The sequence below is a fragment of the Varroa jacobsoni genome, unplaced genomic scaffold (assembly GCF_002532875.2).
Source record: "Varroa jacobsoni isolate VJ856 unplaced genomic scaffold, vjacob_1.0 scaffold_1192, whole genome shotgun sequence".
In the NCBI taxonomy this organism is placed as follows: domain Eukaryota; kingdom Metazoa; phylum Arthropoda; class Arachnida; order Mesostigmata; family Varroidae; genus Varroa; species Varroa jacobsoni.
Window position 1 is genome coordinate 62,756 of NW_019214094.1, and position 27,097 is coordinate 89,852.

The 27,097-nt window shown below is 38.8% G+C and overlaps 3 protein-coding genes across 9 annotated transcripts in view; 2 read left to right on the forward strand and 1 right to left on the reverse strand.

Annotated features, from left to right (window-relative positions):
* The window catches only part of LOC111267471 (uncharacterized), a 71,331-nt gene extending 61,728 nt beyond the window's left edge, over nt 1–9,603 (forward strand). For all 3 annotated transcript variants that reach the window (XM_022845743.2, XM_022845742.2, XM_086971337.1), the window contains exons 8-16: nt 15–211; nt 473–641; nt 823–1,073; nt 2,715–2,862; nt 3,044–3,132; nt 5,318–5,413; nt 5,688–5,781; nt 6,096–6,217; nt 8,663–9,603. In XM_022845743.2, coding sequence (XP_022701478.1) covers nt 15–211; nt 473–641; nt 823–1,073; nt 2,715–2,862; nt 3,044–3,132; nt 5,318–5,413; nt 5,688–5,781; nt 6,096–6,217; nt 8,663–8,920 — 1,424 coding nt within the window. In that variant the 3' untranslated portion in view covers nt 8,921–9,603. The remainder of the gene's footprint in view (nt 1–14; nt 212–472; nt 642–822; nt 1,074–2,714; nt 2,863–3,043; nt 3,133–5,317; nt 5,414–5,687; nt 5,782–6,095; nt 6,218–8,662) is intronic.
* A 6,942-nt stretch (nt 9,604–16,545) lies between these two features.
* LOC111267473 (serine/threonine-protein kinase RIO3) lies at nt 16,546–22,142 on the forward strand. 2 transcript variants are annotated; one of them, XM_022845748.2, is made up of 4 exons: nt 16,546–17,244; nt 18,762–19,064; nt 19,410–19,655; nt 20,829–22,142. In XM_022845748.2, the coding sequence occupies exons 1-4, from the start codon at nt 17,181–17,183 to the stop codon at nt 21,782–21,784; spliced, it is 1,569 nt and encodes a 522-aa protein (XP_022701483.1). In that variant the 5' UTR covers nt 16,546–17,180; the 3' UTR covers nt 21,785–22,142. The 2 variants fall into 2 exon arrangements, with proteins under 2 accessions (XP_022701483.1, XP_022701484.1); XM_022845749.2 differs by having other exon boundaries at nt 18,929–19,064.
* Nucleotides 22,143–22,544: 402 nt separating this feature from the next.
* The window catches only part of Pfk (ATP-dependent 6-phosphofructokinase), a 15,363-nt gene continuing 10,810 nt past the window's right edge, over nt 22,545–27,097 (reverse strand). The window contains exons 9-11 of one of the 4 annotated variants that reach the window (XM_022845745.2): nt 26,878–26,966; nt 25,824–25,998; nt 23,593–23,693 (exon numbers count right to left, since the gene is read on the reverse strand). In XM_022845745.2, coding sequence (XP_022701480.1) covers nt 25,827–25,998; nt 26,878–26,966 — 261 coding nt within the window. In that variant the 3' untranslated portion in view covers nt 23,593–23,693; nt 25,824–25,826. The other 3 variants (XM_022845746.2, XM_022845744.2, XM_022845747.2) reach the window with 3 other exon arrangements.

The window sequence follows — 27,097 nt, forward strand, 5'->3', positions numbered from 1 at the left end:
TATTTTTAATTCAGGTGGCGACGGTTACGATGGAAGCGGGTTGGGAATAGAAGCGGCGGCGGCGGCGGCGGCAGCAGCAGCAGCAGGGGCGGGAGGCGGCGAGGTACAGCGTCTTCGCAACTTTGCAGTGACGTCGAAGGGGGTGATCAACCGGGGCGACTCGTTCCGCTCAAAAGCCAACAACAGTCGATCACTCCAAGCGTCTGCTAAGGTGAGCAGAAGACTAGTAGTTGATATCATCTCACTTTGCTTATTTTGGTATGATAGATTGCATATTATTGTAAGGACAAAGCCAGTTTAATTAGCGAAGCCAATAGTTATACAACAAGAACTACAATCTGAACATGTATTGATAATCTACTAGTAACTGAAATAAAGATGTAAGTGAATACCATTCATTTTATTAGAAATTGTACAGCATAGGTTGTAAATGTCAATAATCATAATACTATATAATGCATTTTGGACGCAGGTGGGCGTACGATCGGTTAGTCTGCACCGGCAGCACGCCTCCTCGCTAAATCGCCTTAACGTACCCACGGGCGGCACCGGCAGCCAACGACAAAGGTCACATAGTGGCGGGTCTCAAAACTGTATTCACGCCACAAACCAGTCGGGTTCAAACCCTGAACTTCACACAGGTAAGTTTTTATTGCTGCTCACAAATGTTCGTTCATCGTATACGCTAGGTGAGTCGATTCAAGTTGCTATTAAAATAAAATTATGACCCGTTCAACTATTTTCTAAGTTAGATGCCTACCATCCACCAAGTCTGCCGGTCTCAATGATTGCTGTTCTTGTTGTCGTCGTCGTCGTTTGTAGACGCTTCTGTAGAGCGAGAAGCATATGCAACGCTGGCGCAGGTCTCCCCAACCATCGCCCTTCGCGCGGTATCGCTCTCGGACGGCGGCAGGGTTCTGAGCCAGCTGGAAGAAAGCGGCGGCGCCTTGGTGGCCTGCAATGTTTTTGCAAGCCATATTATCCAACAAGAATCACTAATCGATGCTGCAGGAGCCTCGAAGGAGGGTAGGCCTCATGACGACGACGAACTCAACCCCGCAGAGGCTGATGAGGTTTGTCAACTCCCATGAAAATCAAGTATTGTCTTGTGATTAAAAAGCTTATCTGAGGGTTTTTTAAGAGAGGCCTGATAAACGGAGCCAAGAGACATTTACTGATCATCTACATAAGTTTTAATTTCAATTTTACCTATGAAACTCTCTTCTGATGGGGCTGTGTAAGCAAATGTGCCATGACGGACCGCAGTTCTTTAGGACTACAACTAGAGTAGTACGTCGCTGACGAAACGTCTGTTGTTTGTTAAGATCGATTAACACGAACGTAGATTCTATTTTATGTGTATAAACTCGACCAGCATCATACCATTGTACTCCTTATCTATCTAAAATACAAAACAGACTAAAACACATATCCTATGGTAAAGAACTTACTCATTAACAAGCAGAATGACACAGCGCTTACTGTCAACTTGATTGTTTTATTGGCGCAACTTCAATATGTTGTCAACTTCAGCTTTAGTATCCTATGCCATATGTTTATGAAGCCGGCGACCCAAGTTTCTCAAGATGCCGCAGTTTGCATCAAATACATTTTAAGCACAAAGATAATGCTGTCCACTCCTGTCCTAATAACAATGATTCATCATTAATATTGTAATTGTTTATAATTATTGATTCTATTTCCAGTTTTAATAACTTTTTTCTACCAAAATTTATCGTCGATGATACTCGGTTTTTTTTAGGTTTAATAACTACAACAGTTCTACCAAGCCTGAACTAGTTCCTTTTGGGAAGAAGTCGCTAAATTTTCAAAAAACTTCTGTGTTAAAATATCAAGAAGCAGAACGCATTGCAGGCACCTTCACACTATAATCGTAAAGAGAGAAATAAATTATTTGTAACTTAATTCATTTTAAGATGTTTATTCTAGTAACTTTATATGCTGATTTCTCTAAAGGTATCTAACCAACGTCATGGGACGTTTATGATTTTACCTATAAAATCATATCAAAGCAAGCCTGCTGTTTCTCGTTTGCTAAAAAGGTGAAAATATTTCTCTAATATAACTATAATAATATAAGAAATTGCAGCGTAAATTAAAATGTGATACTCCCCTTGTCATTATTTTTATGAAAGCTTGAGCATTGTCAAAAATGGATTTCCATGTATAAAATGAAATTATTTTATCAAAACTACTCCCGTGACTACAGGACCAGAAGATAAAGTGGTGAAATATTGGCCTGATTGATGGATATGTATTTACAATCTTAACAACGGCTCTATGTTTTTGTGTGGGCTTGACCTGATAAGAAAACTGCGTATTTGAGGTACGAATACGGTAAAAACTATTTCCTAGCTAACTGTGTTGCTCTTCGTCGTAATGCAGCTGAAGGATAACAGCCACCCTGTTCATGTATTGACATATAACTTTTAACGCGAATAGCTACTATTTGCTTTAAAGGACACTGGACATTTCACTGTATACATAAGAATGAACTTCAAATACTTCATACTTCAAGTACTAGTCATTGGTTGCAAATGCAGCCTGCGCTTATCATATGATTTTTCTGAATTAACTATAGACCTTTATATTAAAAAAATTACGTTGTTGGTCTATGAACGCATACCCTATCCCTGAATCACATTACTTCTATTTCTGTTCATCGTCATTTTCGTTATTATTATCGATAACAGTCGATCGTAGATGATGTCATCTGCGTGGAGCCGACTGCTGCACGACGTTACCGTGTACTCGTTTTGGGCGCACCAGAAACGGGCAAAACATCACTCACGAGGCAATTTACAACCTCGGAGTACATCTGCTCTTACGACAGCTCCATGGGTAAGACCAGAATAACATACGTCATTTTTCCAACTTTCTGCCAACTATCTATGGCCGCCAGTTATGGTGGTTCTAACGATGCTTTAGCTGTTTGGTATCAGTCTCCTTCGACCGCCTCAATAAGCCATCGCCAGAGAAAGACAAAAAATCACAAGAAATTCTTTCGTATACGTTGTTTCAGACGAAGAACACGAGAAAGTTGTACAGATTATTCTCAACGGAGAGGAATCAGAGCTGGTGTTTATTGAACACAAATCTAGCGAAGCACTAGTAAGTATCCAGACTGTTCGAATACCTCTACAAAATTCCAAATAAGCTCCTATGCATCTCTTGCAGCACTGCCTACTCGCTATATTTGATCAGATACTGAATTGTCAAAATCGTTTTTATCAACAGACTAACTTACTTTTAATTCGCTGTCACTCTTCTTTAGCCTTCTCCATCCTTCAATTAATATATTCTTTCTTGGCAAGAATTTTTGGGACTGGTGTTAAAAAAGTTGCTCATTCAGCGTTTGACCCTCTCCGCTGTCGAATGCGTTTTTACTAAGTTAATTTACCTATGTGTGGAAACTACAGTGGGTCGAAAAAACCTGTACACAACCTTTGTCGTTTCCGGCCTTGCATTGTCGTGCAAAAAAACGACATTGCCTCGTCCATCGGGTATTTTCCGTTCGATAGCCTTATTCAAGTAATGTAATTGAGTTACCGTATACAGATACAGATTTTTTAACCATCTAGTTATAGACATTTCGCGGTGCAAAGGCTTCAAGTTTCGCCAAATATAGGTTGTGGTCCTTTTGAGAGACGCAACCTTACGGAGGACACTTAATATCAAAGTGAAAAGACCGCTTCTTGCCACTGGTGACGATTCTGTGTAGAAGCCTGTCATTGTGGTTGTGTATTACTCGCTGTTAGGTAAGATGTTAAGAAGAAATAAGAAGCCTTGTCTTTTTATACTGCTCAGTGGACTCATGAGGGACCTAGACTTTTAATTTTCATGTAAATCCAATGCATTGAAGATGCCTGTCGATAATCGTATACTGCAATCTATCACCCCGTCCAGGTCACGAATTGCTGGCCCTCCAAACAAGAATCGTAGTCACTTTGTAAATAGAAATCTCGTGCCCAGAGCTATCAGTTTTTTTCTGCTTTGTATCGATGTGAAACCACCATTCTTCGTCCCTAAAAATAATCCTGTTAAAAAATCTGCCACGCAGCTGCGTGTTGCTCGATGGCTTCAATCGCTCTTTATCGATCACAGACGTTTGACTAGAGCGGGCCGCATGCACCAGTTGTAAAATGCCACTTTTGAATTTTGCGAAGGAATTCTTAACGGTCCTCTCGCTAAACGCTGTACCTAATGTTAAGTCTGTCTCTAAGCCTGATCTTAAACCTAGCCCTAAGCCCAACTCTGAGGTAAATTCCAAGCCTTGTAATATCCTTGCTGTACACGACACAAGTAGCCTGTATTACTTCGGAAGCTGTTTGACTTCGGCAAAAATTTGTTTGACCTAAGCGAAGAAAATGATCTTTTCTTTTATTAATTTGAAACTTTCGGTCTGAACTCAACATAGAACTTCGTTCACCGCGCAACAGAATTGCAACTGACTTACATATGAAAGAAAACACTTTCAAATGGTACTGTAGAAGTAAATAAAGGGTGGACAGGTAACAAGGGCAAAAAGCACTAAAAGCAAGTTTAAAGTACTCGTGTTTCATATCGTGATATTAACACATGGCCAAGTTTAAACATGTCTACATTTCCAGTCTTGCTGGGACTTGTATTGTCGATTGTGTTGAGTATATGATACGTCGTCGGTTTCGAGAAGTGAAGCTTGTTTCAAAGTTTCGCTAGTTGCAGCAGATGAACGGACAGAGTTTTAGCTTTGCGTAGATATTCCCGTGTCTATGGTCATAGTGAAAAGTGTTAGACTGTTTTTATTTTGAAGCCGAAAAACAAAGCCAGTAAAAATGTCAGCTGATAATTATATACTGCAGTTCGTCCTCTCGTCCAATTAACGAGCCGTTGGCTAAACGGATTCCGGCGGTCATCCTTGGCCTCAGATGGTCGACCGGGGACGCAACGCATCTTCCAGCTGCAAGATGCAATTCTTGAACCTCGCAAACGTGTTGCGAGCAGTTCAAATTCACATTTTACATAGCCCAAGGATCTAGTCTTTCTTCGGCAGCCTTTTGATTTTAGCAAATAGCAGGATACGAAGAGGCTTTTCTTTGCTTTCCAATATCATCTTCTAATTCCGATTCGACCTGAAATTATGTTCCTTGCAGCATAAAATTACAATAGACCGATAGACGTGGGGAGATTACTTCACAGAAATAAATGGTTAGTGAATAACTATAAAGAAAAAAAACAACGTCAAAAAATAGCCCTTATTTCTGTTGCAACCTACAATGTATACAATAGAAATGTCTATCTACGGCTATCTTCACAGAGAAACCCAGTAACGAGCTACCAGCCCGATGCGTATCTGGTGGTCTATTCAATGACGTCTAAGAGCTCCTTCGGTGCAGCCAAAGAGTTCCTTCAGGTAATTACCGACTTCACTGTCGTGCTTGAGTAAAGAACAAGTATGGCCAAGTATGAAACTTAGGTATTATGGCAATGCTGATTTTTTACGTATAGAATTTTCACTTTGACTGTTAATTCAAAAACGTTTCGAATTAGAATCGGTCGAATCAATTTAGCTAATAATACGCGAATGTATATACGCCTTTGAGATAAGTGCACAGAACATTAAGTGAAGTCAGAACTATTACTGAGATCCTCGTTGCTTTGAAATGCATTATTTTCACCGATTTAAGACGATTCGCAAGTGGGATAACATGGCGGCTCGAGCCGTCATCCTTGTCGCGAATAAGACCGACCTCGTGCGACTTCGAGCTATCTCCACAAGCGGTTAGTAATCGTTGCTATTCCTACTGTTATTACTCGATTAAGCTTCATCTATTTTCTCTCTGGGTTATAGAAACCTATTTTTTTTTTTTTTTTTTTTGGTTCTAAACTATAGTTGTTATTATAACTGAAATATTGTTTGTTTCTCAAAAGCTACATACATCTCCTACGCTTCAGGTATTAGGATCACATCGATAACCACCGCCGTACAACATAGGTTCTCCAAAATTATATCTCAACTAACCTCTTATATTTACTAAAACAAGAGGATGATTAAGACAGTTAGGGACTGATAAGTCTCATTTCGTCAATTTTAGAGGGTCGAAGTTTCGCAAGTGGCGAAGGTATCAAATTTATTGAGACGTCGGCGGGAATAAATCATAACGTCGATGAGCTCCTGGCTGGGCTCCTGCACCAGATACGGCTCAAACAGCAACTGGTATGTATACACATAAAAAACACTCTTTCCTATAAAATAAACGTGCGTCGTTAGAACTATCCGCTATTTTGGATCACATAGCCGTCAAGGTGCGCGTTGGTAGTGTATACCTTTTAGCGATCAGATAATAAAAATATATAGCTTTAATATTAACTAATCCAGAGTCTGTAAACAAAAATGAATCTCCAGTATCTAAAACTAATGGGTAATTATCAAGTTATTGCTTGCTTTTCGCCAGTCTCTTGCTCCTTACAGCATATATATATAATCACTGTGTATGAATAAGTTCAATAATATGTTCGTAGGGGTTCATCATGATATACGATCGAATTTCGAAAATATTCTTAGTATACTTATTTACCAATAGACCGGACACAAGTCTAAAAGGAAACCCACAACTTTGCCAACGTCAGGTGGGTATTGGCCTATACTAACCATAATAGTTGCTTTTTCTCGAAAACTTTATTTCGGCTGATGTCTATATTTTTTGAGGCGACTTATTAATAAATGGTTTAATAGGCGATACCGATGCAAGGCTTAAGGAAGCACTGAAAGTTTGTCCGAATTTAAGGGTAGCGGTATTAGGGGTTACCTTCAAGTTTAAACAGCACGTTTATAGTTTTGATTGCTGCTATGCACGACGGAAGGAGGTTAGGGGCGTGCATTCTGCAGACGTCGATTTGTTTATAGAAATTTTAATTAATAAAAGCAGATATAATATCCGGGAACACAATAGCAAACATAAGACTGCTAAAAAGCTCTCAGAGCCTGGACTCTAAGAGTATCAGCTTATTATAAACATAAATCTATAAATACTATAAATGAGTGCCCTTAAGACACTCTGTGTGTAATGTAAAACTTATGACAGGCTGAAGGATCTGGACGCTTCATCTTCTAATACCTACCCATTATTTACATACACAGATTGATAATACATCTGTATTAATTGCTACGATTTATGTACAAGACCCGCGTTTATATTTTCTGTTATACTGATGTGCAATTTGGCGCTCGAAGTTTCTTTGCTAAACAATATAGGAACAGTTCGATATGCTTATTTACAAATTTCCTTTCAGTTTTACCAGATAAGTGATGATTTATTTATCTCCTCTACTTTTAAAAAGACTTCCAATAGGAAAAAATAATTATATACACTCACAGGGTTCACTTTTGGGAATCCGTTTCATTCTAGTGAACTTCTCATCCGGGTTGATCAGCGTAGTAAGACAAGAAAAAACCTGTTTAAGAAAAGACATGTTTGAGACGTTGAAGGTCTCACATTGTTTTCCGTTTTTGGTCGATGGATATGTTGGATATAAAAAAATTCTATCGGTTCTGTGATAGAATTAGATGAAGAATAGGTTCATTAATAGCTATTAGAAGTTTATTAAATTTTAGATGTAGCGATGCTCTTATTGTTACTTAACATTATATATCATAGTATTTTTCACTTATTTGAAATTTCCGTCGGATTTAACTTCAGGGCCAAAGAACGCAGTGACTGCGTACCGTTCGCTATATATATAGCGCAGTGTTAGATACATATGAGTCTAACCGTCTCAGTTTCTCAACTTTCATCGTTCGAAGCACATTTTTCGGATTTTTTTGCAAAATTTTTATCATTTCAAGTTATTTGCACTACAAGAAGAAGCATGCGGATATGAAACTTTTTAATGCTGGACCATTTCATGCTTGGTGTCTAAAGCGGCAATTTCCCATCACGACCTATCATCACGATCTAATCACGACCTTTTTTAGGTTATCATGTTTAGCATAACATAGTCTAGTAGACACTATAGCGGACGTTGACATCTTCGTGCTATTTCAGTTGATTATCTAAAATAAAATTGTTGTCCGTATGTAGATTGGGGAGTACTTGATATAACTTCTTGCGTGCTTTTTGTTCATTGATGATCCAGACATTTCTCGAGTTACTCTGTGGAAGGAACTCTAATGAAGTATTCTTCATTGTATTAACTGCTGTCAAGGTCGCGGTATTGTGAAGTTGAGACCGTTCCTGATAACTTCTTATCATCCGTCTAAAGCACATCAGCATCAACTTGGCGGTGGAGCTGTTGTGCATCCTTTTTTAGCGGGTCCTGTATTTCTTTTTCCGCTACTGGTTATTTTACTGCACACAAACTGTATTTCCCAGCATGGCCCGCCCAGTTATAGTTTCGTGCGGGAAACCGGCCATCTGATAGATGGCCTAACAGCAGTGCCGGACGGAAAGCTCGAAGCATTCCTACTTCTCTTTTCAACCGGAAAAGATACATCGATATAGCGGAAGTACGCAGATGTGTGAAAAAAGATTCCTCATTCCCATATATAAAAACTGGTCCTAAACGTAAACGTAAAGAGGCTCGTTTATTATTAATGAGTCGTTTAGCGAAAATAGTAATATATTACGATTACTACCATTTTCTTAATTTTGTCTCTTTGCAGTTGATTAAGCGTAGTGCTTCGCAACGCAGCCAAGGTACCACTCTTAAGATTTTGCCCCTAATGCGAACAAGGACGTCCCCAGTGATGCAGAACGGCTCGCTAAACCAAACGCCTGGCGACCTACCAGGTGACTGTCACGGCGCGACGCACAAGCGACCGCTGAGGGCCAAGATGTTCCTCAAGAAGATCCTTCGAAAGGCTTGCGGTACCTTCAGCGGTGCGGCTCACAGCAGCTGCGACAACTTGCACGTCCTATAAGACAGCAGGAACACATTATATTCATCCTAAAAATGAAAAAAAAAATGAAGAAGTAGCAATCTTAGACTGCACTACACTTATACTACAAGCATGACAAATGATAAATCAATCTTAATATGAACCGGACCAAAATCATAACTGCGGCTTTATAATCTTACAAGGGTAATAGCAATGAATTGTTTCAGATGGTTGGCATTATCCTATTGTATTTATATATACTTATATATTCCCTGAAAATGTGTGCTCTTGGATGAATTCTATTTTGTGAATATTGTGTTTGATGAACGTCACGCATCTGTGCCAGAGTAACTAGGTGTTACAGTGTGTAAAGGCATGATAAAAAGGTAACGAGTATATTATAGGAACGTAGATTTTATTTTCATCGTAATCGTTGGTTAATGCAGAAGGTAGACTGCACAGTTAGTTATCAAGATGAAGCTTCTTACGAAAAGAGCAGTATCGAGCGTCAGTCAGATAAAAAGGGATGATACATGCGCTTTTCTGAAAAGAAATACACACACACACACATATAAACGGCAAATCGCGCGGACCCCTCAGTAATCATTACAATGACTTCATACAACAAGCTAGCACATTGAGTGCTTTACTATTTACGGTGGTACGTGTACACACAAACAACAGGAATAAAAAAATAAATTTTAATTTTTCATATTGCTAGCCAACCATGCATTATTGAATAGTCGGTCTCCCAAGGCAGAAGCTCGTATTTTTCAAGCCGATGCCCCGTAAACTGCGAGGAGAACCACACGTTACATACATGATACATATAAACTATCGAGCGCATAAATAATAATAATAGGCAGAGTCTAATCCATCCCGCAAACTTGTGGCCGTATAGTACGGACACTATTACTTCTAAACAGTCAATGACAGCTGCGTTGAAACGGTAAAACGGATAGTTATTTTAGACTCCCTGAATCAACGCACTTTTTAATCGAACCGTGTCACGTAAACTATAAGTAATTATTTTCAATAGGGATAGTTAAACGCCCAGTTAACTTGACACGAACGGTGACAAAGTGAATTCTACAATAGGACCTGGGTGGTGGGAGCCGTTTTTAAACGCATCGTCACGACTGAGTACCTTGTTCGGGATCGCTACCGAGAACGAGTAAATGAAAATATTGAAATCGAACTGAAATCGAAACATATAATACCAGTAAATCCAGAAATCATACACAGACAATAGATCGTGCAGAAGCCACGGCCAATATGAATATCGCCGATACTGTAAAAGTTGATAAATAGTTGTCCGTTAGTCAGTGCTATCTATTTTAATGAGTAACAGCGTGTGTATTGATGATATCACTATAAACTATATAAGTAGACTGTTACATGTTTAGATTTACTCGTTAGAGTTTAATGTGAGGTCTCAAGAGACAATTTCTAGCTTGGACAGCAGGTAATCCCGGTACGTTGTCAATGTACCAGTTAGAATCTGTAGAGTAGTTAATTGGAACTGTAAAATGTTTAACAACGACGACCAACAGATCCAAAGCTCACTGTAATTATAAAAAGGGAGCTAAGCAGAGCTGCCGGCGATAACTTTGGATAGATGACCTGTACAGGTGCGTTGTTCTTTATAAAAATAGTGTTTTCATCAAGTGCACTTTGTACGCTCGTTTCTAGGTTGCGGAAACACATGCCCAATCGTTTATGAATCGACGACGGTGGCGGGTATTGTCTGAACTGACATTTCACAATACTCCCGTTAGGCATTAATCACAAAAAAAAAACCAAGGACAGGCACATTTTTTCTTAAAACAAGTAGGTTTTCAATGATGCTCTTCGTCTACACGCCCTAATACCAGATGAAAAAAAATCCACTTAAATATTTTACCGATTGTCCATAATTATTTAGTCTAGGTAGATTAAACATACGTACAACAAACTCAAGTATAAGGGGCTAGGTACTTATGTGTGTCGGCCGCCGCTGCTCAAAGCCGACATTTGGCCGTAAGAACGAATCGGATAAAATGACAATTGAGAAAGCTCGGAATATGGCAAGGTTTTTGAAGCAACAGAACTTCTGAAGCGGACACAGTTATCGCTTATATTCGACAGATATGGACTGAAAATATATCTGTCAACTGTGGTTGAACTAACCGGAACGGCTAAAGTGATTTAATGTCGTGAAGATGTACAGAAGCACAAGATACGCACTCGAGAGCTTACTAGACATTGTGTTGAAGAGATCATAAGAAATTAACTTGATACAAATGCCCTGCGTCACCTGGCGTACAACTATCGAAATGAACATCATTGTGTAAGCACGATCCTTATCGATTATTACCACAACAATTAACTTGCCGTCGTGACGACGACCTCGAATAACGTAACGTAATATGCTGAACTCTCGAACGTGTAGCGTATTCTAGAGCTGCGTAAATCGAGCTAAGGCTTCAAAGCGTCCAGATTGCGCGGCGTGCATGAAATCTCTACGCTCGACGAGCTCGTGCAGCTCCCGTCGTCAGAGCATCGGTCGCCACCTTTGATTGTTATCGTTATTTCAATGTAATATTGTTGGTCTGGCACACTATGGTATTACTGCACACTAAGCAAGTCATCATCGCCAACTTTTTTCCCTGCTTACTTCAACCGGTAGACAATTTGCAGAAGTTTGGTTGATTCGCAATACGGGCTGTAGCGCTAACGTGACTTTGCTTAGCAAGCAAATTATACGGTAATTGCAACCGTAGCTGATTAAAAATAGTATGAAAATAGTGTCCGTATATATATACGCGCCCTGTTCTATCATAGTCCTGTAAACGAAAGCCTGTTTCTCTGCGTTAACTTCTGTGGAAGCGAACAGCAAATCTGTGTTGAGAGGAAAATTAAACTGCGCCAGTTACCTAACAAGTAAGGCCACTAAGGCTGCGGGAATAAGGGTCTATTGCATCAGGTAGAAACCAGCAGAGATACCGATCACCGTAGCACTGAACAGTGCCACTCCTTACCGTCGACCTTAAACGAGCGAGTACCCTATTCAAACTATCAGGCCAGCTGATTTCATTGATTTTCCGATGGGTAAGCGTTTATGCACCGCCATCACGATTTTTAAGTTAAATGTGTGCCTAACTGCATGTAGTGATTTCATTTGCCTTATTCAGTAGCTCAATGAAAATATAGTAATTCGGTACTTGAATTAACTTTGCCCTGATTAACGTTTCTATTTCATAGTACTCGAACATCACAATTAAACGTGTGTTTGTATCATATCAATCATATGCTAAACGCATATATAGTATAGTGTTGGCTGCACCCACTAGCCGGTTAACCTAAAAGCAAGTAATTTCATCTTATTTTTTTTCAAAGTCTATAACTTCAACTATCATTGCCCATAGAAACAATTGATGGAATAATTTTTATTTTAAGCACAAAAAACGGCGCATTCTCGTAATAGTAATCATTAAAAACCCACCTAAAGAGCAATTGTCGATTATTTAACCTGTTACAATTTTTAAAATAGAGGGCCATCTTAGGGGAGCTTTTTATCTGACTGTTGATGAACGTGAGCCTAAGTAGAATGGCAGCAGTACTCTCCATTCGGAATCTAATGAATGGGCACCGGCTTTCGCTAAAGACTTCTAAGCCAAGTGGAAAACGAGTCATCGCTCATATTGGCGTATGTGACGTATTTATATAGTACTAAAAAATATGTCCCTTTTGAACGCGACATATGAGAGAGACTTAATAAGTAAAAAGTCACTATTTTACTTATCAAGAAACATAACGAATCAGTGTTGGTATACTATACAATGTAATGAATATAAATATCGTAGCGGAAACGTCTCGAGGTTCATGTCAAGGCTCTGAGGTACAGTGACGAAGGAGTGCTTGTACAAGCATGCAATAATGATTAGAATACCTCACCGACTATTTTTAGTAATACTAAAGCGGTTAATGTGGACAAAAAAATATGTAACACAAAAACGTCCCATTGGTAAACAATGAAAATTACATAAGTCGTAATAATAGTTATTGTTTCATGTTATTACCACATGAATAAAATATTACTAATCATTATCAAGTTAGTTAAAATGAGACGTTTGCGTACGATGAGTGACGGCGATGCTGTCAAGATAATGGTGTTTAGTACCGAGCAAATAGGCGTTCGTCGAGTGCCAAAGGAATACCATCTTAATTAGTACGTACAGGTTAAGCATTGGCTATCTTTCGTACTTTTCATCGTTATCAAAATGATATAAACAAATGATAGCCAACAATAGAAATATCCCACCGATGCACATATAGACGGATAAAGAGCACCTGTAGAAAGTGAACTTACAGAACATAAAAGCCATCCAGTCGTTATCATAATGACAACTTGAATAACTGACATCTCTGTGGATATTCATATATTTGTATACAGGGTAGCAAATGACGGATAAAGGTGCCTTTCTACTTTCGAATTTATTAGTCTTTAGTACGAAATGAGTCCTAAACTAAATTCATATGTTCGATTTATCCTAATATTATTATCCCGATATTACCTAATAAACAAGGCTCACTGGCTAACTATAGCTAGTTGAGCAATATGATTAAGCCCCCTATACGAGTTCGTTAAAAACTAAAGTCAGGTTCTTATAGAATTCCCTACAGGAGGCCTCGCATCCGTTGAGACATAAAGCCAACTGCTTTGTCAAACGATATCTATTTCGCACCTCCGAGGAAACACGACAGCTTGTTACAAGTAGGACAATATATATATAAATAAGGTTGTCGAAAAATGACAATTCTTGAGCTAAAACTGGAGCTAATTATTTATATTTTAAAATAATGTTATTAAGCAACATGTGCGCCATTTTAATCGATAGTATTTTGGTAATACAACAATTACGTCATCGCGAAGTTTGTGCAGTTTCTAACCTAAAACCTGTGAAAAGTTAAGTGAGCATCATTAAGAGAGTTCCTTAAAGACTAAAGTAAATGATCGACTGATGGTGCAAAGCTCCAACTATGCGGCGAATGTACTACAATTTTCCAGCCAGGTAGGAAAAAATTCATGTTTTTTGGTGGAAAACAATGCCTTTTCTTTTGACCAATTAATGTTGTTACACTTTTGATGGTTGTTAACAGTAGAAATCCGAATTAATCGTTATCTAGACACAATGCGTCACATTATTTCAGTTTCACCAAATACGTGGCATCGTTTTCATTGGCGTCAGTCTGAGCAATCTGTTACAGATTGTGAAAAATTAATTGTTTTTTCTCTTTTGATTTGCTCGTCATTACCGTATGTGGTCCACTTTTCGTCACTCTAGAGATGGCTCGATTTCTTTGCGTTTCTGCGTAGCTTGCGTTTTTTTTAATTAAGTGAATTCTTTTGCATCACGTCACGTGGTACCCAAACGTCGAGATTTTTCTTGTAGTTGTAGTGGGACTTGAGTTCCTCGACAATATCACGCCTATTGGCGTGTCGGCCTTACTCAACTTTCGTAATAAGTTTATCGACATCTCCCATAATTCATCTAGCACTACGAGGGGCATCTTTTACATGAACATTTTTAAAACGAAGACGACTCAGTTATCCGCTTCCTCCAATAACGCATATTGACCATCAACGATACAATTTTTTTCTCAGCCTGAACAGCCTATGGGAACAGATATCGTTATACAATCGCAAATATAGCAAATTCTTACAGAAATTCCATTCATCTTCAAGGCGCCTTGTTTCAAGCCTGCATAAAAGCATTACAACAATTTTAGCACTATACTTTGACCTCACGTTTTGTTTCCTCACCTTTCAAATCACACCAGCACCGACCTAACGCGACCCGTATTAACCGAGATGTTCGACTTAGGAACCATCTAGTTAGAAAAACGATTGGCATTTTTTTGACGAGGTTCATATGTAGAAGAGGAAAAGGACAAAGGATTTGAAGTAATCGTGTGAAAGGCCAACCCACGAAATGCGCGCCTAATCATTACGTAAAAAAAAACAAGAGTATATATATATATATATTAGTAGTTTCAACTCAGAGCAGAGGCAAAGGGACTAAAGTAAGAATCGTAATCTAACATTTCAGTTATGTTCTTGTCTCGGCACTCTTGACAACAATGAATTTTCATTATGTGGATCCTTTTTTTTTTTTTTCTAGACGCGGGACCAGTTGACAACGTTAAAAGCGATTCGAGGACTAGAACTCGATGATGATGATGATGATAATATTAAGAGTATATTTGCATACAACGCGGTCTTTTGACTACCACTGCAGATGTCACTCCGACCCATTTCGTATATACATGCATCAAATTAATTAATAGAAATATTTCAATACTATCGGACGATTACAATGTGTTAGTATTACAAGATATACTTTATACATTGAAAACGACAAAAATCGAAAATGAAAAAGTTTCAAGTATATAAGAAATACAGTAAAAGAACACTACGAACAAGATGATCATTCATAAAAATCATGATAATAGTTATACTTATAATTCTTAAATAACCCTACTATATACGGTTACGTTAAATGTTTCTAGTCGGCCGCTAGGCAACCGGTTTGATTAAATAAGGTCTGGGTAAAAAAAAAAACAATAATTATTGAATCGAGTAGCTTTTAATAAGAATACACCCGGTAATAATAGATATGATGCTGCTGCTGATGATGAGTAATAAAAATAAGGGAAAAATTAGTAGCGCCATATAACTCGTGAAGATCGTAAAAAGAATAACAGTAATATTATTATCACAACCGGACGAAGCGACATTGAGAGTTCGCAATAAAAGCAAAAATACGTGCGACGATGGTAAATATAGCAGTAGTAATAGTGCAAAAGTATATGGAGACTTATTTAAATAAAGCATTTATTCTATATTGTTGTCATAAATATACAAGCTTTTTTGGTTTTTCTAGTTCTAGGCGTTCACTGAAACGCCTATTTGATTTAATTCCAATAATTCATGGAAAAATGTCTATTTACGAAGTATTCAGCGAGTTCTGTCGTACTCGGGTCATATGCTTTTAATGCGCTCATTATAAATGCACACGTTCTCCGACATAGTAAACAAATCAAACGGTACATACAGAACGATTATAAAATTGCTCTTTTATTTGTTTTGAAAACGACTAAGTTTGCAAAAAGTCGGTAAGTACTAATTATGATAATAAGAAACCAATAGCGTAGTTGCTGAAAGTAATACGGGTATTTTCTAAGGTATAAAAACTCGGATCTTTTTGATTTCGGTGGAACATACATAAGCAATTAGGAAAAATTATTACCATTAACAAGAGTAGCTGTTCTTCTGTTTACTTCAGATATAATTTCCAAATCACCAAAATGTTTCTAATATATTCACTGTATGTTAAACAGTATTATCGATTAAGGTGTACAGGAATTAAACATTCAACAACGAAAATATATATTGAAGTTTATGAATATATTTAAAAGCAGAGTTGTAACTCTCTCTATTTCGTTCTGTTTAAAAATTAGTTTTACGTCCACTTACGTTGTTGTAACTAACATTTAGACCTTCTCTCCTGGCACTGGCCGACCGCCCGTCTAAAGACCTTCTCACGGTAATCTTCTGTGCACACAAGCAGCGATCATTGCTGATAGATCACATCGAGCTACAGCTCGGCAGCTGAACATTGTTTCGACAGCGTTGTGTGAACAATTTTTGTGACATAGCGGCATAAAAGCGCTGACATCGCGTCTTTTTAAGCTATATTCAATATAGCTTAAAGCCCCACTATCACTAACAATGGCCGCATAGAAGCAAAGTTTTTGGGCTCTGCCCAATGTGTTCAAAAATCCCATTTAAAGAAATTCGTGGAAATCTGGTGCATATCACTCTTTTCTAATCTGCAACTAACTCGTGATTAAATTTTTGGCCATTCATCAGATATTATCGAATACTCTGCTGTATCGCAATCGGCAAGCGTGAGAGCTAACGTTAACGCTTTGTATGTTATTTGTACGTAAGTTCATCATCACAGAAACAATAAGTTATTCAAATTGAAGCAATTATTCAAGCGCAAACGACACTAACATCAGGAAGGGAGGCAGCAAAAATCGTCTCGTTTTTGCTGGATCGAAGCGATCCTACTGGTCGATTTGGTGAGAATCGCTCATAGCGACCCCTCCAAAAACGACGAGGCTTGATCGTAGACGATCCGAGGGCAGATAAAAACAGCAGGACGTAAAGATAGATAGCGAAACCTCGTTTAAAACGAACGGAGAAAAATTGTTTATCGTCCACTGACGTTTGGCACCGATCAAAATCGTGACAATGAGCGGCAGCACCGGATGTCCCTGGGGAAAACTGCCCAAACAGCAGGCAGCGTCTTTCGATGGTGAGCAACAGAGGACGATAGTATATTGGCCTAAAATTTAGCGTCTCCTAAAGTATTCGGTCTAGACTTTACAACACCAGGCAAAATCTAAACCCTATCGGATTTTTTTTTCGGATGCTGTCATGCCACTCGCGGATTATTTCCATTACGGTTTATTCACATATGAAGACTTCGTTGCGCCAATCGTTGCGTACGTGTTAGTTTTAATGCATCACTCTGGATTAGCCATTGTTGCACTCGGCTCGTAACCGCTTGTCTCAGTGATCAGCTGTTTTTGTGCTAGAACTCACTCCGAAGGAATAGAGTTTAAATTAAAAGAAAACTTCGTTGGTTTTTAACTTCACGGCAACGCATCATGGAGTAATGCTTTCTTTGACGTACATCTTAAATTCTGGCTTATCTATGTTGCATAAACGTATAGACAGTTTTCCGCCATTTCTACATTATTATACGTAGTTTACCAATAAATTACCTACAACATGGTAATAATGTATCATCGTCGAAAACATGATGTATGTAGCCGATGTCGTAGTGCACTATGAAGTAACCTAGAGAGATGTTTTTAAAACTTCTTGGTAGTTTGGTAAAGTTATACTTTCCAACACTCTCCGAGAACGAGTCAGGCTTAAGAAGTGTGTCACGCTCTGCCCGAGCGCGGTTATGCCACCTCGGTCATCCTGAAAGCCCCTCAAAACAACCACGACCTAGTAGTAGATAATGGCAGCGATAAAACCGGGCACTAACAGTCATGCCAGCGGCGCGTCGCCTGCCACCTTTAACGAGTTCCTTGAAGCAAAAAGTTTTATCTATAATATTTTCTCGTTTATGGTACAACCGTTATGGCTTAGTATGTATGCATTGGAAATTAGTCCCATATACCTTACTGATATATCAGTAAATAGATACACTAATACCAGAGTGTTTAATCTCGCACTTTAACTTCACGCAATCATATATATTCGAATTGTGATTAAAATATGGATACTCACCCATACTTTTGGCCTGTGATGCTACCTATGCATCAGGCAGTGACGTTTTACACCCAACAAATGAGATGCAATGGATTATTGAAAATTCTTAGCTCAGATTTGATCCCTTCAAACAGGATTTGCAATGTTTCTTTTTGCCCTATGATTAAAGTGGACCAAAGGGCTCAAAAAGTAATTAGACCTTTAATTAGGTTGCCGAATTCCCGTGTATGGAAGAGGTAATTTGTAAACATTTACACGGGTGCGCAAAATACCCTAAATTGCCCAATATGCTAATCAAGATTAAGTAAAAATTCTCGCTTCGTAATACATAAGATATACCATGACCTAGTGGTTAATGCCGTTACAGTAGTTGCCTTGGTTTATATGCTCTGTTTCTCGGTTCTCATTTCTGTGTACCTTCTTCAATTTCAACACTCACTATAAAATCCTCAGGTATAGGCTGTCAAGTTGATCTGAACAATATATTATGTTGTGAGTGTTTATAATATATTACTGTAAGACGTTGTTAATATAATTTCTCTTTAGATGTGATGAGCGAGGAGCTGGCGCGCGAGTTCCAGCGTGAGAATTTAATCTCTGCTTCAATGATACCATTTGAAAATCAAGTCCGTAGCTCTGACACTTCCGATGACTCAGGCACCGGAGGCCTTGCGGTCGTTCCTAATACTGATGATGATCTCCTTTTGGCAAAGTTGCTACAGGAGCAATTTGATCATGAAGCACAGGTGGAAAAAAATCGTCACGAGGTTCTAGGCATTTCATTGGGGAGCGATCGCGATGGTTCGAATGCACGGAAGCTCAAAAACGGTGATTCCATCGGCGAGGAAGGTAAGCTTTTTTGTTCGCGACGTTATTTTTTAACCTTAATAGACACCTTATAGACCTTAATACATTATTATAATACATCACCATCTGTATCGCGGTTGCAAGAACGGCAGGAGGATGCGTCTGGCTCGAAACGCTAAACATCACACCGTACAGCATTAATGCACCTGTGAAGCACGTAGGATGATCAATGTCTATAGATGTTCTGTACGTTCCTTTGCAACTAGCAATGATAGTTTGAGCATTATCGTATAACACTTGGAAGTGCTTGCGAATCAAACAATGCTAGCCTAATTAATTTGTTCCATCTGTGTCTGTATGTACTGTTTTCATTCAATACGGATACAGATAGTTCGAGTGACTCTGAGATCGAGGACGTGGACCGTTTTGCAACACAAGCGCGCACGGACCCAGCTATCGGGTTCCGTGGTTTTTCAAGAAACCAAGACGGTATTATGAAGACGAAGCACGATGCCGAAATGTGTGGCAGGCGACACGCTTGTAAGGTGATGGAACTGACTTCGTCGATTGCCACTGGGGACGGTTCCGGCTTCGACATGAAGCTCAATAATAGCGTTTATAACTCCCTTAGAGGTGCAATTCATAGTGATGATCTTCGGTTACTAGTTTTTTTTAGCTATAATTAGATTACTGATAGTTTTGTCTGATTAGTAATTCGTTCACCTCGGCGAACGAAGACTGTGGCTCAAGTATATTATAAGTTAACTAAGAGTCGTTTAACTTGCTACGTTTCTGTAGTTATTTCATCAGGCTGTTTTGAAATGTTCGACAGAGGGCTTAGCCAATAGATATGCCTCGCTCGTAGCATGTTGGTACATCTCTAAAAAATAATTACAAGCCTTGTTTAGTACTCGCTGATTGACTTGGCTTTTGGTACGCACGTGAAGAGGATCCGTTCTCGGCGTGAACGAACATCAGTTCAATCGGGTTTTGGCCGATTTGTAATATACGTGTAAATCTATCGATTTACTATTGGCTACTTTCTGTGACATTGCCTTGATGTGTCTCGGTGGGCATATTATGCATACGGACGCTTTTGTGTTCCGATATTTACATAAAATTTTTGACACTTTGTCCTGAACCTTTCTCTCACGAAATCAATGAAAATCTACGGGATATTAACCGCTTTAACCTTTGTATTGACGTTTTTTAGACTATTACATAGATAGACCAATACAATCTGATAATAGGTTTACGGTAACTGCTACACGGTTACAATGTTTGGACGGCCGGCTAGAGCTCCAACCAAATCTGATAGCTTTTTCCACAATATAGCTTGAACACAGTTTGTCATACAAGACACGTTAAGCACACTTATACACGCAATAAAGTTTCACACTGATTAGTTATCAACGCAGATTATGTTAATGGTACCGCGTAAGCACTTCTGCGGCGTTGTCTTCAAATATAAAGTATTATGAAGTCAATATTGTCAGTTTACGATCAACCGAATTGGTATTGCGTGCTACGGGAAAAAACTTGTGTAAGTGGCACTCCTCTGCGTGCAAATCTTCCTAAAACAAAAATTAGTTTCCCAAAAAAAATCAGTCCAGCTAATTTGAATCCGACAAAATCCAGAGAAACATAAATAGTATAGTAGATTAGGAGCACTGTTGCAATAAACGAAAAATTTCCGGCTGTTTCACGTATTGAATGTTTTTTTCGACAACGGAGTGACTACCTGGGGCTGCGCTGAGAACTAAAACATTCTGGGTTTAACGCTGCATGATTTTCGTTTAATTACAGTCCATTCGAAGATGGAGGAACGTCGTGCTGCTCGTCTCCATGACAAGAAGGAAAAAGCTACTGTCGAACAGAGTATGGACGTAAATACGCGGCTTCTCATTTACAAACTGATCAATCGTCAGATACTTGACGAAGTAAATGGCTGTATTTCTACCGGCAAAGAGTCGACCGTCTTCCATGCAAGGGGTGGATCTAACGAGGAGTTCAACGTTCCTGAAGAGTGCGCGATAAAAGTATTCAAAACAACCCTGAATGAATTCAAAAATCGTTCGGACTATATCAAAGAGGACTTTCGATTCAAGGACCGTTGCAAGCTCAACCCACGGAAGACTATTCATGTGTGGGCCGAAAAAGAGTTAAACAATCTACAAAAAATTCACCGTGCCGGGATCAACTGTCCGCAGGCTATCATTCTCAAGAAACACGTGCTCGTAATGACATTTATAGGAAGCGAAGGCAAGCCAGCTCCGAAGCTTCGTGACGCTCATCTCAATCGAGACCAACTTCGAGAAGCTTGGTATCAATGCTTTACCATACTGAAAAGGCTTTATAGTACGTGTAAACTGGTACACGCTGACCTGTCCGAATATAATTTACTTTGGCACCTTGGCCACGTTTGGGTTATCGATGTATCCCAAGCTGTGGACCAGTTTCATCCTCATGCTCTCGAATTTCTTCTCCGTGACTGCACAAACATTTCAGAGTTTTTCCGCAAACAGGGGCTTCCTGGCGTGCCGGCAGCGAAAGCCCTTTTCCGGGATGTGTCCGGTCTACAATTGCCCGGTGAGGGTGCCGAACTTCTTTCACAGATTCGTAACTTCGTCCGAGAGGAGGATCTGCTGAAACGAGAAAATGAGCAATTTTACGACCAAAGTGACCGATTTGAAATCATGTTTGGTCACGAAACTGCCCTCCTTAATGTGGCTAAGTCAGATACTGCTGCTGTTACGGATTAATGAAATCGACAATAACCCGATAACAATAGAAGCCCGAATATAACCAGATTTCCATTCGGACCCTTGAAGCATGCCACTAGCAACAAGGTCTGCACACCAGAAACTTAGCTCAAGGTGTTCCAGCTGTCTTACTGCTTTATAATAGCTAAGTTTATGTACATGAAGACACTTGGAGCTGACCACTCGGGATTGGGCTTTCAGTTTGAGAATTTCGTATTAGTATGGATCTTGATGAAACTGGCATACTGTTATTCGACTTTAATCATTGATCGAACATAAAAAAACATGTGTGATACAGCTCCTAATAAACATTTGGAAGCTACTGTGATCTTCACTAAATTTATTACAAACATAAGAACAGCGGAGTGTTCATTGTAGATAAGTTGATTCTGGAAGATATCTTTTAATACGTTTGGGTTTCTTTTTCGCCGTAATTTCGTGTCTTAGATTCTTTTCTCTGCTGTTTTCTGCATGTACATGTGAAAATACGAAATGTACCATTTCCCAATTGTTCGTTCATGCATTTTCAGAGATATTTGAAGGTGAGTTACGTAAAAACGCATACCGAAACGAATTCATCTGAAATATTTAAAGTTAGGCGTGCTTAGCAGAAATGTTGTTATATATAATAGGTTATTTTTGCTGGGTAGCCGCATTGCTGATTTTTACAACTGAATTCTACCAATATTAATTTTAAATAAAACGTACGTATATATCAATAGGTAATTATATAGATGGCATTGAACATACTAAACACAGATTTTTGAGGCAATTTAATCTTATACATTGTCAGATTTTTATTGAAGAGATAACGATTTATGTTGACATTCCGGAAAACTTTACGATTTTATAATAGTAGACGAAGAAACACGCATTCGGAGCTCTCAAAAAGAGGTCGTCAGTCTGAACACATCGGTTTGTAGCCATTATATTTTTTGGATAATCAAGATCACTCATGTGACACCAAATCAGTTTCGCCATTTGGTACTTATCGAGATAAATTTCGTTGTAGTTTTCCTGAGAACGGTAAATCATACGATTAATGTATTTTATATTTATATTGGTGCTACGCAATGTAAAAACCAAGCCTAGCTTTCGTAGTTTTTTATTGAAACCTCTCTATCGTCTATTGAAGGCAATCGTCTAAGGTGTCCCTTTGGTTGAAAATAATGTTGTATACAATTTCCTTCAGGTCAATGCGTACGATTCCACGGTTTTCCTATTTCATATTATTTTGATAAATCACAGCAAGAAATTTTTGCATGCCAACAGAAGTTTTAGTAAAGCAGAATATATTCTGCATCGCAAACGTTGTCATATATTTAGGGCTACAGGTAACTTTACAATTAATTCCTGTTTTTTTTTTTAGTTCTTTTTGAGACCGCTAAAGCATTATTAATAAAGAAACAAACTAGTTATAATTTCAAGAAAACAACAACAACAGCAGCTTCCTGTCTAACTCTTCTAACCTTTTATTATGATGATACCTAGACCTTACGGTATTACGGGAAGTCTCAAACTCTTCGTCGTAATATCGTCATGTTAGCACACAGGCTAAAAATTTTGTAAAGCAGGTTGATCTGGCGTTGATTCTACAAGACGAGCGTTGTTGCTTGCATTTATATTTCATTCGTTTAGAATCGGCTTAAAATGGAAAACAGCTTTAACAGCAACCGATTTTTCTAATATTAATTTATTGTAGCATGCCACAGTTTTTATGCAAATCAGGCCTGATGTCAATCTAGTAACAGTTGTAGTACATTTCTACAAGCTTTCAGTACGAATGACTTCGTGAAGGTTGGCAATCGAAGCTAACTCAGGTTTCCAGGCGTCGACGCAATGGTGAGCAAGCATTCGATTCAACGGACGAAGCGCCATCCACCACGGCGAAATTCGAGATACACGCGCTCTGTAATAATTAACAAATTATTTTTTCAAATCAGTGTTATTTCAGGCGATCAGCATAACAGGGGCGAAGTACAGTTTCACCAATTGCCTCATTTCATCTATAAAATGTGTAGAAATCATCAATGTTTTTCGAACGTTGCAACTAGTAGCCTCGCTTCCACTGTTTACCACCCTTTTCTCTGTACTGTTATTGCATTTAAAGCCACAAAATTTTTGACGTCTGGGTTGATATAATTTGTGACGTGTAGAGCATTAACCTGAAATGGAACCTTACGACAACAGAAGCTAAGGCTTACAGCTAAACAGTTCGCAGAGAATCATGGAAATCAGAGAATCAGGTATGGCCTGAGCCTGAATGTATAGTGATTTTTTTCAGTGGTACGCAGGCTACGTTTACTAAAATAATACTAAGCCGTTTGCTAATGTTTTCAATAATAAATAATGGTCATTATTGCTAGCTCATACGTATTATGTGTAGGCACCACACATCCATTTCATAATTAAACTTGAGGCATCAATGAATACTGTTAGCGATTTTATTGTGCCCCGCGAGTCAGAGTCAGCTTTATTATAACTTTTGAACTGAAACTATTTCACAGTCAATCAGACTTCATTAATTCTGAAATCAGGGGACATCAGTTATGCGAAAGATTATGTTGTACCTGGTTTGATAAATGCAGCAGGCTGCCAGAAGAGGCTGTAGAGCTGTTGCTTTCCGGATGCTTCTAAGATGGATAGACAGATAAATAGAGATCATATGTTCTGCGAAAGTACGGAAAGCATCTAGCTACATATTCTTACGACGATTGATGCTCAACATAAGACAGACAAGTTGATTTAACTCAGAGATGTCGGCTAATTTATTGTTTGGCCATTTGACAGATGATTTCGGCATTCACAATCTGATTGAGCTACATATTCGCCGCTTCGACTAGGTCATTAGTCACTAGGATTGAGCAGCGTTAGAGCTTCTGTTCTAGTCTTTTCTTCTGCAACAGCGATGCTCTTTTTTCCGTGGTATCGCATCTATTATCGTCGTATTCGGGTCATTGTAATAACCTTAACATCAAGGTTTCGTTTTAGCGTGTATGATCCTTTTTGGGTATATTTTGTACATACGAATCGATGTAGCGTGTGGTATTTCGAAAATGGTCATGTGTTTTCCTCCTTTTAATGTGATATTTGATGTATGCGCGCTTGCTGACTGCTCAAAAATTTTACACCTGACTTAGAGATAGACCTTACAGGCTTTGAGTAGAAAGATGATGCTTCGGTTGCTTGTTTCGGAGTGCATGAAGAGCATTTGCACGCGACCTTCAACAAGCGTTGTTACAAGAGTATAACGGTAATTATTTTGAATCGTCATCTGATTCTTACATATTTATGCACGTGAACTAATGTAAATTATGCAACCTGAAATTTCTATATTCCAAAGTTCCTTCGGAGAACAGCATATATATAATGCTTGCATGTTTTTCTACGTACTACGTATTATTTTAGTCCACGTAAGACATGACAGCATGCCGGTCTACGTGTGCGCACAAGGTACTATCCATACGTTTTACTTAGTGCAGTACCATTCCGCCGTCGCAGAACCGTGGCGGACACAAAGGTGTGATAACACGTAAAGTTGTCCTCCTCCGTGGCAATATCTGGGTGTCCATAAGAAATTTTATGCAGATGGGTTGAACTTCTTCTGCAAATTCGGCTTGCATATTTGCGCGATAAGATTCGTGATCATCCGCGAATCACGATTTATATCATATTTTTTATCTTACAATTCGACAATAGTTTCATACTCAAGAGCATGTATTGTAAGTGGAGCAGGATAAAATGTTAATAAGTTGTACTTATGCCATGACCTTTTGCCAATCTGACTGTGTACTAAATGAAGTTAAAGCAACCCAGTGATAATCCAATAACCGACAAAAAGCAGTACGTATCGCCAGCTTTATCTCTAAATAAAGCTAAAGTAAAATTTAAGCGAGATAACAGGGAACTCTGAATTCTAATAAATATGTTAACATCCTTTGAATAAAATGACTAGTAAACATCATAAAGCCCTGATACATGTGGCCAAAATTTTCGAAGGCCAAAACATAGACGTATAGTCCTGATCATTTTCGCACACCATTCACGATTCATCACATAAAGCCTCGGCGATATCTTCGGCGATTGACTGGCTTACACACAGAGCCGCCCGTTTACGTTCATCAGCGGACTTCTCCAAGTACTTTACTGATGTAGCCAAGGTGTAGAGAACCGGCCGCAGACAGAGCCACCACTGTTCGCGCGGTAGTCGGGTTCTGCGTAGTGGGAAAGTTTCGAAAGAAGTTCATGGTGAAACTATATATTAGTCTCTGTGCTTTGTTTTAGCTTTGTACGTGCTTTTTGGTAGTTTAGGACGCAAGGACTTATTCGTCGTAAACGGCTTTCACTGTCGTCGAACAATTTATTCGAGCAAAACGAACATTCAAGCCTCACTTCTGTCGTGCACTTGATTGGCGCAAAGCATGCTTTGTGCATCTCTATCGGATGCGTTCTTGGCGTATAAACTCTGAGCGTACTAATCTGAATCGGGCACATCTTTTCAAATATAACTGAATACATGGATGACTGCTGCAGGCTATCAGGGTCTACTTCGCCAGCTGGCGACTGCAAACACGCACAGCGGATCCAGCTGGAACTAATAAAATAGCTTGTTGCTCTCGTAACTGGGGCACCGGGGTCGCAAATAAAAGAGTGACATCTATCACACCATGCCAGGCCGAGACCTAAGTTGAGTCATATGAAAAGCCACACGCTATCTTAGGTACTAGACTAATAAGGAAATCATCAAAAATAACAACAATTAACATTCACCGCAATAAATCAAAATAGGTTTGACTGGATGTATGGTTATATTCTGAACTGAATTGTATATGGATCGAATTTTTTCAAGTGTTTTTTAAATTCATACTAAAAAGTTAGCCGTGCATGGTTAGCGAGGTTCAGGACATATAAGGATAGAGGATGAGAAAGCAAAAACAGTGGATAGAAAAGAATAAAAAAAAGAAGGAAATAAGTGTATCATCAGAAATTTACAACTAAGAGATATGTTATTGAAAAAACAAGTAAAAACAACAACGCGTAATGTTACTTGAAAACACTGGAAAAAAATTCGATGAAAATGATTTTATACTTACTTGAAATCGGTGTCCTTTTGCAATTCCTGAACCGGCGTAAATCTGTATTGACGCTGGACCAGACCAAGCAGAACTGCCGATTCCTGAGTCTACAATATATTAAGTGCAACGTCTGACTTATTATTTGGCACAACGAAGGTAAGAAGCGATTCAGTTATTGTCAATAATTAATATCGGTTTTTGGCCTGCCTTCAACGTTGAGTTTATTCAGCTGTTTATC